The sequence below is a fragment of the Adiantum capillus-veneris genome, chromosome 15, assembly GCF_014529385.1.
Source record: "Adiantum capillus-veneris isolate H3 chromosome 15, ASM1452938v2, whole genome shotgun sequence".
NCBI classification, from domain to species: domain Eukaryota; kingdom Viridiplantae; phylum Streptophyta; class Polypodiopsida; order Polypodiales; family Pteridaceae; genus Adiantum; species Adiantum capillus-veneris.
The window spans coordinates 118,206,091-118,219,338 of record NC_140945.1 but is presented as its reverse complement, the minus strand read 5'-3'; the positions used below and the strand labels follow the sequence as shown (position 1 = coordinate 118,219,338).

General features: G+C 43.0%; 1 protein-coding gene across 1 annotated transcript; it reads left to right on the top strand.

Annotated features, from left to right (window-relative positions):
* Positions 1-930: 930 nt before the first annotated feature.
* LOC147441358 (putative pectinesterase 53) lies at positions 931-5,939 on the top strand. Its single transcript, XM_086483015.1, has 5 exons — positions 931-3,416; positions 3,587-3,755; positions 3,850-4,056; positions 5,051-5,295; positions 5,378-5,939. The coding sequence occupies exons 1-5, from the start codon at positions 3,040-3,042 to the stop codon at positions 5,526-5,528; spliced, it is 1,149 nt and encodes a 382-aa protein (XP_086339141.1). The 5' UTR covers positions 931-3,039; the 3' UTR covers positions 5,529-5,939.
* Positions 5,940-13,248: the final 7,309 nt, after the last annotated feature.

Below are 13,248 nucleotides of genomic sequence, written 5' to 3'. Positions count from 1 at the left end.
CGTAATTTTCAAAAATCTGCCACATCATCGATTTTTATTTTTTTTTGGGCGCAAGTCTTTCTTTGTGGCTGCTTTATTTTAATCCTTTCTGTCACTTGGGGCCCCATCAAACGGGGTCCCCATAAGTTGGTAGGACTTCTTCTTCTGTTACTTGTTCTTCTTAGGGTTTAGGCCCCTCGGCCGACATTTGTGAGTTGGCTCCATTCTTCAGGGCTTTGACACGTCTGACACCAGGGGTAAGACTTTGGAAACAAGGGTGTCGATACTTGACAAGACCTGTGGGGGCCCTATGGAAGCCAGTTGTCCCGATGGGACATTCGGAAGGAGGAGGGACATGCGATGAGAAAGGGGCTTCGCAGCGTCACATACATTTGATGCGGTAGCATGTGATTGGAAAGGAGGGCGTTGCGGGAATGAAGAAGCAAACATCTTGCCCTTGACGGGCAGGGACAAGAGGGGTTAGCGCGCTAAGCCGTCACTCAGTACTCGCCCAGTAGTATGCCTTCATTGGAGTGAAAAATTCTTAAATTTTACTGTTATAACACCTAGGCCTGGAGAGTAAAGTGTTCCGCCCTTCACATGCGGCGAGGTAGTGAAAGTGATTGGCCGTTGGCCGTTACCTACTTTTACGACTGTTGCTAATAGCAAATCACCGCTAGAGAGAGAGAGAGAGAGAGAGAGAGAGAGAGAGAGAGAGAGAGACTGTCTCTTTCCGCCATAGCCAAGGGAGCATGGTACCTACAGCAAGTGACGATCGGCCACTTTCGGCTTCAATTCTCGTTCCTGCACTCACATCACCGCCGAGGACGTCCTAGAGAGAGAGAGAGAGAGAGAGAGAGAGAGATTAGCTTGTGAAGCGCTAAATTTAAGAGTTGCTTCGCCATCTATATGTGTGTGTGAGTGTGTGTGTGTGAGAGAGAGAGAGAGAGAGAGAGAGTCTGCGTCTCTGAGTGAGAGAAGTTGTCCTGCCAATTAGCTATATTGGAGACCCGAGGGAGTTGTAGGTAAGTTGTAACCGTTTTCTGCTTTTGCGCGACTCTGGTCGGAATGGGAAATCGAGATTTTCCAACTTTTCAACACACACGCATACCGCATACGCACTCATAGAACGTACGCAAATTACTGTTGAAAACATAGGCCACAAATTACCTTAACAAATTCACGCCCTTCTCATGCTCCCAGTTCAATTATGTAATGAATGATAGCAAATTGGTTCCAACTTGCAGGCTTGAAGGGAATGGAAGAGAGAGAGAGAGAGGGGTCTGTGTGTGAAATTGAGAATGAATGGCAATTGTCTGTGTGTGTGAGAGTGTGGAGAGTTTGTTAAGAGAGGGACCATCAATGTCTGATGAACCGCTCAAAAGTTCAATTGTTGATGCCGAGAGAGAGAGGGAGAGAGAGAATCTGCATTATGTTCGTGAAATTGTGATTGTTTCGTGTCTAGGCCGTACGGTGCAGAGGGAGGAGCGGGCAAATTGCGATGCATTTAGAGAGAGAGAGTGTGTGAGTGTGTGAGAGATAGTGGGCCACTGCGATCGGTTCCATTTTCGTTAAATAATGATGAGAGCGTGCATATGATGGCAAATGGCAATGCATAAACTTGTTACTGGTGGACCGCAGAAGAAGATGACGGTCGCCCACCATCCACCCTGTTGAACTCTCTTAAGATGACGGTCGCCCACCATCCACCCTGTTGAACTCTCTTAAGAGGAGCAACGTGGCTTGCGCAGAAAGTGCTCCAACGCCTCCCCCCACGGACACACACACGGTCGCCCTTTTTGGCTTCTTTCTGCTGCATGAAGCTTTCAAGTGAAGCCATAGCCGAAGCAGCATTTGCTGCAGGGCCCGCGGCAAATTGTCTCAAAAGCGCTTTGCTGATTAATAATGGCGATCGAAAATCAAGCGCGAAACCCACATCAGACCCAAAACACACAAAAAAAATTACACAGACCCACTCTCTCTCTCTCTCACACACACACACACACCGCTCGCAGGCTTGATTAGTGGGCACGATTGAGGGGGGAAATCTTGGTTTGGGAGGCAAAACACCATTGATTTTGGAGAAAGCGGCAGGTCGCAGAAAGGCATATCCATGAGTGACCATCACTGGTCCATGAGATGCAATGTGGGCGATGCAAGAATCTAACTCAATGAGATGAGAAAGGAGAAAAATACAATGACCAGAGAAGCAGAGAAGAGTGGAGAAGGAAGGGGGGAGAGAGGGAGAGAGAGAGAGAGAGAGAGAAATGCAGTAGAGGCCCGAGGGGAGAGGGTAAATAGAGAAGGAAGTAGAGAGAGAATGAATCTGGAACTTGAGAGTGGCGGAAGAGAACGTGGGCGCTTCGAATAGAGAGAGAAAAACAGCGAGAGCGAACGTGGCCCCGGGCCCCGGGGTGCTGGGCGGAGAGAGAGAGAGAGAGAGAGAGAGAGACGTCGGACTAGGGGGACCGAGGTCACCGAAGAGGAGGAGAAGAGGCACAAGCTTCGAAGGACCCACTACGCCCCCGCTATCAGCGGCTTTTTCTCTCACTTGAATCGAGTGTGTGTGAGAGATTATTAATCAACCCACGAGGGCGGAAGGCGTCATTCCCTTGTTTACCTCTCTTACTGCATAATCCTTCACTATAAGACATTGCAGCGCGCACCTTCCTCTGCGCGCGCTCAATTCTTCTGCATTTGAGGTTTACTACTGATTAGCCACCTCTCAATTTCCACCATTCTTCGCTGCTGCTTAATTGCATTTGCGCTCGTGCGATTAGTTCTTGATTGCTTGCTTAATCGCCCACTTTCTTGAGAGAACAGCAGAAGCAAGCCAAGATTCACCCCATCTTGGCCCCTTCCACATCCTTACAAGAGTAGGCGCTACCTGCATTGTAAGTAAAAGAAGGCACCCAAGTGGTTGCAAGGCAGATTCTTATTCTCTCGATCATGCCTTTTCCCTTGATTCTCTCCAGTTTTTGGTGGATACAAAGCTAACACTCACACACTTCACTTGCATTTGGCCGTCCTCCTCACTCTACCCAGCTTCCCGCAGCAAAGATGGGTAGTTTTCTCCACACTATCAGTGCAATGGTGATGCTCTTCTTGCTTGCTTGCAAGCACTGCCATGGCAGAGAACCAGAGACAGTCGCACATTCAAATTACAATTTGACTACAGAGGCGGAGCACGAACAGAACGCATACGGAACCGAGCAGGCAAAGATGTATCTTCAGGACAACTCTATTTCAATCATGAAACACAGGGAAAGATCAAGGAGGCTGTTTCCCACATTCAAGGAACTGGCTGCGTCACCTCGAACCATCAGCGTCGACTTGCATGGAAGGGGACAATTCAAGTCGCTGCAAGCTGCCGTCGACTCCGTGCCCATTAATAATCAGCAATGGGTGTACATTCAAATTGGTCCTGGAATTTACTAGTAAGCAAATGCCAAATGTTTCTCTTGCATTTCTATGTGTTTAATCCATGTAATGGAGGGAGGGCTTTTAAGTGCAATATTTCTTCGCTACTCGCTCTCTGAAATTTGTCTGCATAGGCCGCTGCCATTAATTGGTTTGATGAAATTCAGCATTTGTGTTTCGAATGCAGCGAGAAGGTCACAATACCATACAACAAACCCTTCATCGCCTTTCAAGGAGCGGGAAGATCAAAGACAGTCATAAGCTGGAAAGACAGAGCTAGCACATTTGGCACGGCAAACAGCGCTACATTCTCCGCAACTGCACCTAGTTTTATTGCAAGAGGTGTTGGATTCCGGGTGAGCATATGGAGAGAGAGAGAGAGAGAGAGAGAGAGAGAGAGAGAGAGAGATGTAATAACCATATGCATGCGTTTGTCTTCGTGTTTACCAGAATGCAGCCCCACCTCCCTCACCCGGCGCATATGGTGGACAAGCAGTAGCAGTGCTTCTAAATGGAGATATGATGGCCTTTTACGACTGTGGTTTCTATGGAGCACAGGACACTCTCTTTGATTATTTTGGAAGGCACTACTTCAAGGATTGCTACATCCAGGGCTCCATTGATTTTATCTTTGGGCATGGGCAATCCTTCTTTAAGGTATGACTCTCCTTCACAAGATTTAGCAGCTGAATTCCTGTCATGCATACATGGAGTCAAGGGGTTGCTCTGTTTTTGAAATACGGAAAGAATCGCAGAAAACCCACATTTCAATTACTTGCGAATTTCCGTCTGGAGGTCACTGCATTCAGACACACTGATTTAGTATGTACCTTTTCCCGAATGAACATCACAGATGCTCTGGAAGCATCCAAAGTTGATAATGCACCAAGAAATTTTCATGCTTTGAACATCTGCTCATTCTGTAGGTATTGTGGGAGAGTTCATAATTTCTTCTCTAGGTGTAGCAAATCCATTTTGTAGAACAAAGCCCCCGTCCACGTACACACTACGGAGTACTATCGGTGCTTGATTCATTGCCGGGTACACCACTATGGAATGTTGGTGCTAGATTCATCATAGCTGATGAAAAGATACCATAACTCAGCTTGAATCCATAAAGAAATCCCCTGCACTAACCCAAAAGTGGAATTGAAACCATCTTTTATATAAAGAGTGAGATATGTTAGGTTCGTGCGACGGCCCAGATCGGAAAATCGACACTGCCCCTGCGCATGTCACACCTTTTTGTTAAGTACTTGTCAGTTTATCCTCAAGGACATCACATGAAAACAGCCAGGTGGAAGGAACAGCACATGCATTCCATACTAGGCAACAATGTACATCACATGCAAGGGACTAGCTCACATGCATCAACAAAGACTCCTGTTGGTTCTGGTTGGAATTAAGTCTGCTCATCTCAAGTGCATGCCTATGTGTGGGAGTCCTTTCAAAGAACACCCAAATTCTAACTGTCTGAATGTACAAATCCTCCCCTTTTGAATGCATCACCAAAAGCATGAGCATGTCATGCCACATGTATGAAGGTCTGCAAGTATGTTACGTCATCTACATCCGTCACTAAAGCCATGGGGCCTCTGGTGCCATATCATGAAAAATGAGACTCACATGATGATGTTTTCGGCTGGATCAGGGATGCCAATTGGTTGTGACTGCTCAGTCCGGCTATGTCTCAGGCTCCATCACAGCGCAAAATCGCAACAACCCAAACGATGCAAGCGGCTTCGTGTTCTTGAGCTGCACTATTATGGGCACTGGCGATGTATACTTGGGTCGTGCTTGGGGGGCCTACTCACGTGTCATCTTCATGTACACCTACATGAGCAACATCATTGTTCCTGATGGATGGTTCGATTGGGGCCAGTCTGCACGACAAGGGTAAGAAGCTCTGTCCCTGCTTTGATTTGTTGAATTGCTTTAATGAATTGTGAGCTTGATTCATTCAATGTATCGTTTGCAGGACCGTGTTTTATGGGCAGTACAAATGCTCGGGGCCAGGGGCAAACGCTGCCAGAAGGGTTTCATGGTCTCATGAGCTCACAGACTCGCAGGCTCAGCCCTTTTTGCAGCTGAGCTTCATCGATGCAGGCAATTGGCTCCAGGAGACATGACAAGCAGCTTAAGTGCGCGCATACATAACGAATCCCGCACCTACACCGACACAGGCGTGCTCACACATTTTCATACATGCATATTATGCAACACACATACCTGCGCTTCTGCAGAGAAGCTTGGGCCTTAGCCGCTCTCTGTGACCTACTTTTGGCACCCCATCAACATTCTTGCTACCTGGTTGTCCGCGTTCCTTCTTTCTGTGTCTCGACTCTTCTGTGCATTGTTTATCTGTTGGGTTTTGGGATTGAGCCTATCGACCGAAAGCCCACCCTCATTCTTTACCTTTGACTTCCACAGCATTTCACAAGACTGAAAGTGTAATCATGTAAAACACTCGGCACAAGCAAATTGCCAATTCTGAACAAATTGTTGGCGCCTAAGAAATCAAGCTCTATCGTTTGGCACAACTCTTGTTCCATTACGTGTTTAGGACTCTCTCTCTTTTCTTCTTCTTCTTCTTCTTCTTCTTCCTCTCTCTCTCTCTCTCTCTCTCTCTCTCTCTCTCTCAAAAGAGGTCTTGAACTCAGCTCTCGTCCGATAGATCTTTGAGGTCTCTTGGAATAGTCGGGATCTGTAAGGTCTCTTGGGATAGTTTCCTACGACATTAAAATTCTCTTCCTTCTTCTTCTTCTTCTTTTCTCTCTCTCTCTCTCTCTCTCTCTCTCTCTCTCTCTCCCTCCCCAACGTTAAAATTCTCTTCTTCTCTTGTGTGGGTGTGAGTGTCTTCTATCACCCAAGTGTGGTAGATTGGTTATGCCATTTCCTCTTCAATAACAGGTCTTGAGTTCAACTCTTGTCGGACAGATCTTTGAGGTCTCTTGGGATAGTTTCCTTCGACGCTAAAATCCTCTTCTTCTTCTTCCTCTCTCTCTCTCTCTCTCTCTCTCTCTTTCTCTCTCATACACACACACACAAAATTGTGGGGATACATACGTATATCCACATCAGAAACTTGTTTATCCCTTTACAATCATGCACGGTCAAGTATACATGTCATAGCCCATCCCTCCCATTGGTTCATTGTCTACTTGATGTGCTCTTCTCTTGCTCGAAGCCCGTTCTCTGCATTTGGCTCAAAACTGGGATGGAAGACCAATGTTTTCGAGGGGGACTATCTCACATGGGCATGGGCAGGAGGGGATCAATGGCCAACGCCCATTTTGGGGATCGGGTGCAGTCTTAGCCGTTCGATGTGATTTTTGTAAATTCGAAAAAAAATGTAAATTCGGGTGCATCAAAATTTGTAAATTCAGCCCCCCTCCCCCCTTCTCCTCACGCGGTATCGAACCTAGAACGTCTCCTTTGCAACCTATCACCTTGACCACCTCACCTGCTCGTGCTTGTTGAAATCGTTGGGAGAAGGGCTTGTTGTATGATGAACCCGCCGATGTGTAAATTCAGGTCAGTTTAGTAAATTCGAGCAAAGTGGTAAATTCGGGGTGCGCCGCAACATCGGACGGCCCACGATGCCCCTGCTCCAGGACATAGGCATGGGCCATTGATCCCCTCGTGCCCATGCCCGTGTGAGATAGTGCTAAGGGGAGGGATCACCCAACTCTTCGTCAACAACAAGCATTTTGGTTTGCCAATTGGAGACAACCAAGCAGTTTGCATGCCCTTGCATCTACTTCTGCCTTTGTCTCGTATGAACCCAGCCTGAGACTGAAAGGAGAGGAATGTCATGACACGGCTCCTCTTAGAGATGTCACCCCATTAGGGCCAAAAACGACTCAAAAAGGTCTATGTAAGGAATTGGTTAACTTACTAATTATTAGAGCCGTTTATGGTCAAAACGACTCCAAATTTGGCCGTTTTGGTCATTTAAAGCATATCTACGCAATCTAAAGTGTATCTAAGTACATATCTCTAAATATTCAAAAAGATATTTTTTTCTTCACATTCCTTTGCGGCTCACCTTGAAACTTGTTCTCATTTACTTCACTTGGCGGTAAATAGTTGTTTCCACTTTTGAATCACTCAATCTCTCTTTTTTCTCTCTGACCTTTCACGAGCTTTTTCTCTTCTTTTCGGATGCATCTTGTTCTGCTACTGCATTATCTCCATTAAACTTTCTGTGTGTTCATTACTTATAATGAGTAATACATCTTCCATTAGTGATAACCGCATGTTTCACTCGAACATTAAGCTAAGCCAAGAATATGCTACTACGCGGAGTGTCTATCAAAGACCAGTTACAACTGCAAATGAAGCACAACAACTTCGCAACGAGGGAAAGAAACACATTGATCTATGGACAGATGGGAGCTTGTATCCACCGGATCCTAGCACTGGAAGGTATCCATCTTTTCACACACCTCATGATTTGTTGGAGATGGGGTTGATGGCTTACTAGGATATAGTTCTAGGCTATCTCATTTACACATTTCTCAAAACTGCTTTGTCTTCGAATGCAACAAGAATTTTAGAACTTGAAAACCAAATAGCGCCTCTAAAATAAGAAAATCATTAGTTTCAGACTTTAAAAGAAACTCCAATAGGATTAAGAGCACGAGTAAAACGAATGAGAGATGTAGTAAACTTAACAGAAGGTTTTGGACAAAGAAATAAAAGGTTAAATATTACTAGAGAAATGTGACCAGCTTTTTAGGATTTGATATGTCCAATGTTTAAGAAAGGGTGAAATTTTTGAATGAGGTAATGAACTGTGAAAATTGACAATTTGAAACTTTTGAAATTGGTATTTTAAAATTTACTGAAAGATATGGGTTTATTGGCCAACCTTCTCAAATGCAAGAAGTTTGTGATGACATAGTGGGGGTGAGTAGTAAGCAGGGGTTATAGGGCCATCTCTAAAACTTGGTTTCAGGTCCTAAAGTATTACAAGATTAAAGCTTTTGGGTTGCATAGGCCTCACGTTGTTGGGAAAATAAGGACTCTGTTAAACGAAGAAATACCCAAACATTTTGAAGAGTACTATCATATAGAAGGAACGATGCCATATGAAAAATAGGAAAAAAAAATCTTCTTTTGAGTAAAATATTTTTAATAGCATTTGGATGAGTATAAAAAGAGTTCAATCTGCTATGGTGAGATACTATAACAAGCATGAAGTAGATTGTGAAGAAAAACTTATATTTGTTATGAAATTGGATGAAGCTCAAATTCAGAAATGTCAAAAAATGGAAAGAGTATCCATATCCCTAATGAATATAGCATTGGATTATAGCCAGGGTAAGATTGATTCCCCATACCACAAAACTCAATCAGAAATTGAGCTTTGGTAGATTGAAGCAGCTCAAATACCAGTAGAAAATCACGATACACTGAAATGGCTCTTTTTGCAAACCGATATCTCTTCTATTATACAGGACCAAAATGCAGGTGAACAACTCTGTGTAGATGGCATGGATGACTTTATTGTAGAATGGCACTTTAGTGCCGACCTAAAAGCACTGAAGTGCATGTTTGGTGTATGTGGAGGTGCCAATACCAAGTATCCATGTTTATATTGCATGGCAAGTACTGGGACAAAAGAATGGCTTGCAGAACACGAGGTTGAAAAACCACCATCGAGAAATATTGTGAATGTCATCGACTACCCATTGTCTTCTATGATTTGGGATCCAATTCTAACAATAGATTTAAAAAAGGTACATATATGTACAATGCATGCAAAGATTAGAATCTTGGACAAATTGCTTCGACTCCATCTTGATTATGCATATTCTATTAAGCCAAGTAAACTTGCAGATGAGTGCATAGAAAAATACGAGGCTTTGCTCTCTCGAATGGGTTTTCATGGTGGTCAAGTGCATCTAAAAAAAAGATCCTACTCTTTCAAAAGGAATGGGTGATGTTTTGCAAGATATTTCAATGGGTGGAGCAAAAGCCAGAAGATTTTTGAGCAACCATGACAACAAACAAGTTGACACTATGTGAAACTGCTGCTGGAAGGATCTTTGTGTAATAACAACCAATGTCAAAAGTAGACTAGATGTAGCCAACAAACGCATAGAAGTGTGGAAGAAGCTCGACAATTTTTTGAAATTTTTGAGACAACAAGTTAGCTCTACTACTTATGCAAATGACTTTAAGAAGACAATAAAGCTTTTAATAACTGCTATCACACATGCTTGGGGAGCAAAAGACATCGCATATACTTGGTGAGTATTCAATTACTTTTTAAAGTCTGGATAGTATTTTACATTGTATCCTATGAGTTCAACTAACCTTTTTTTTTTTTTTTAAGCATATTTTGTACCTGCATGGACCATATTTTGCATAACAAGGACCCTTGCAATATGGAATACTCAGGGAATGGAAAAATCTCATTGTCAAAGTGAGGACTTCATTTTTCAGATGTATGCAAAAGGAAGGGGGACAAAGAAGGAGCAATGCACTAAAGGAATTATTCAATTGGTTATATAGGAGGCAATTAAAATGGATGAGATCAAACAACCATGCTGCTCAACCACAGATAGAAATTAATGCTTCACTTTGAAACTTTGTATCGAGTTTTTCTAAAGAGACCCAAATTCAAAAAAGATATTTTTACGCAAAATATTGTCAATTTTACATCTATTTTTTATTTTTTTGGTATCACTAGGCATGTCACCCCTATTGTTTTGGTATCACTAGGCATGCCACCCCTATATCTCAAACAATTTCTTCTTTTATAGCCCCCGAGAAGGTTGACATTTGTCTCCTCAGCTGTTGTTGCATAGCTAGAGTAGCAAAGAAAGTATCCTACTCTTGAGGTATTGAATCCTGCAGCATACCCAAATATTCTAAGTGTTGCAGCTCTCTCAAGTAGCATGATCTTGTTTGCATCGATTTGAAGAGGATTGTACCCTAAAAATCGTGACAATATCTTCAGGCCAAATATTGGCAACTCAGGATCTTCAGAATACTACATGTGAAAAGCACAAAAGGTGGCACTATCCAATGTAGGCATGCAGTGCATGACAGAGGAGGCATCCCTTCTTGAAGTGCCCTCTATTGCTTTCCCTCTTGAGCCTTTAGCTCTCCCAAGAAAATTGTCTTTGTCAAGGAGTTCAATCTGCAAAACTAGAAATAATGAGTAATTAAAACAAGCTTGAAAAAATGGAAGGTTTTAGGAAGGGAGATTAAGGTGAAACTGAATCTAACTTTTGGAACTCATCCTCGGCAATGAATTTTTCTGAAAGGAGATTGCATGATCCAGTCATCTCTCTTATGTCAACGTCCTTTTCAACTTCCTTTAGCTTAAAGTCTCTGCCAAAAGATTGGATGCCAAGCTCAACAAGTCTCTTCTTAAAATCCTCATCTTTGAGAGTAGGTTTCTCCTCTTCCACTCTTTTCATATATAGAGCAAATGCATCAGGAGCAAGAAGAAATAATTTATCGGATTTCTGAAGATCAAGTGCCAAAAACTCCTCTTTTGACTCTTCTTCTGTGTCAATGTAATCTTTGGCCACCTCAGAAGCTCAGAAATGGTTGCATTACAATAGTCCTCCCTGATATTAAGCAGACATTGAATATGATGGAGAGGGATATAATCTTCTCCATTGATATAGAAGTAGGGAAGGTTTGGAAGAGTAAGAGAGGCCTCAGACACCTCTACCAGTACTAGCTCTAAATTGAGCCACATCAAAATTTGAACTCTCCTGCTCCTCAGTTGCATCATCAATTTCCTCCTCCTCTAGAATTTCACTTTTCTCAAGCTGCAAGACTATGGAAACATTTTTATTTGTTACCTCTTTGTTTGTATCTTTCACTTCATCACCTTTGCCTTGCATATCAACTTTAAGGAACAAAAAGAAAAGAAAGGCAACTTCTTTTGGAACAAGGTTGCAAGGCTTTGAATGTACATGACAAGATATGGTCGGTGGACAAATAAATGAAGTCTTCTTAGAAAATCTTCATAGTCTCCTTGTTACTTTGCCTTTTTCAATTGAGCTGGTAGTAAATTCAGTTAGATGACAATAGGTCTTGCCATCCAACACCAAACACTTACCCTCAACTGCCTCTTCAAACTCTTTGAATTCCTCTGACAAAAAGTCCTTCAATTTGTCTAGCATAACTACAAGATCAAACAAAGGATTGAATATTTCATATGCTTTGCTGTAGACTTCCATGTCACCACCATCCATGACAGCAACCAAGAGCTTCTCACTTGCACTCTCCTCTAAAATCTCTTCATGACCTTCAATCATGATTTGGTTGCAAAAAAGTTTAGGGCAAGGAAGCAAGACCCGAACGGAGCGATAGAGGCACGAGCAAGATCTTGTTAAACCCTCCTATTGTGTCATGTAGAGGGTTTAGGGCGTGGCTAAAAAACCCAAAACAGAGTGATAGAGGCACAAGGCAAACTCTACTAGCTACGACTATCGCGTGGTGTAGGTGGTTAAGGGCGTGGCAATAAAACCCGAACAGAGCGATAGTAGTATGACGCAAACTTTGCAAGCACCCAATATCGTGTCGTACAGGACCAGTGTGAATGGCGGATGGATAAGGAGGGAGAGTAGTGAAATGAAGTTGAGGTAAGAGAACTAGAGTGCTTTGAAAAGGTTAGAGGATGATGTATAAAGATAACATTAGGGCATGGATAAAGGAGAGTGCTTTGAAGAGGTTAAGCTTAAGGTTTTTCACATCGTGCAGCCCAAACGAGTAATAAAGCAACAAAAAAGGCAGGGTCAAGCTTATATAAGGGGTCCAAAAATGACCGTTATTGACACGGGTCACTCATGCATACATACCACATGGCATAATTCTAACGAATATTGTACGAATGGTTGGATGTATAAAAAACCCCTGTCACGTATTCATTTTTCACCTCTCCCAGAAAATACGTTTGCGTCATTTCGTCCCTCCATCATCCTCCACCGTCGCTTCTTTCATCTTCCTCCTATTTCATTTTTCTCATCTACACATACGACGCGATATTGAAGAGTTAGAAACTTTGAGAACAACCCCTTTCACTTTCTTTGCGTTATCTAATCTCATTTGCCCGAGCGATGCGATAGCGAGTAGTTTCAACCTTTGGAAATACCTACTATCGTGTTCTGTGGGATTTTCCCTCAAATTGACTACTTTATTCTTAGTTGCTTGCATGACGCAATAGAGAGAAGTTCTAGACTTTGGGAGAATCTCTTATCGCATCCTGTGGTATTTTGTTCACCTTCCCGCAAAACGCGATAGCGAGTTGTTCCAGACTTTGGTAATACCTCTTATCACGTTGTTCGGGATATTGTTGAAGCATGTAATCTTTTGATTACGAGGCAATAGAGTGTTTTTTGGAAAGTCTCCTGTGCCTCCTATAGCACTTTTCGACTATCAAATGGGAAGGACAAAGCAAACTGCAAGAAAAGTTACCAAGCCCCAAAGGATTCCGAGAAAGATGATGATGACAACCAAGAAGAATTAGTCAATCTAGAGGTTGGAAAGAAAGAAGGGAAACCACCTACACAACCTCGCCAGAGGCCTACTGCTGGGAAGAGAATGAATTTCAAGTCAAATCTCTAAGGGAGATAAGGAAAGCACAGTTCAAGTCTACTTGTCTTCTTATTCCAAGGCTACCCTTCATGAGAGTTGTCAAAGAGATATTAGATAGACTTGTGAGAATGATGAAAATCAAAACTTTTGTTTTAGTAAGGTGGCAATCTCAAGCCTTGGTGTGCCTTCAGGAGGCTACTGAGGATTTCCTAATAGACTTTATGAATGATAGCTACATTGCAGCTGCATTTTCTCACAGGGTCACAGTGATGAGCAAAGATT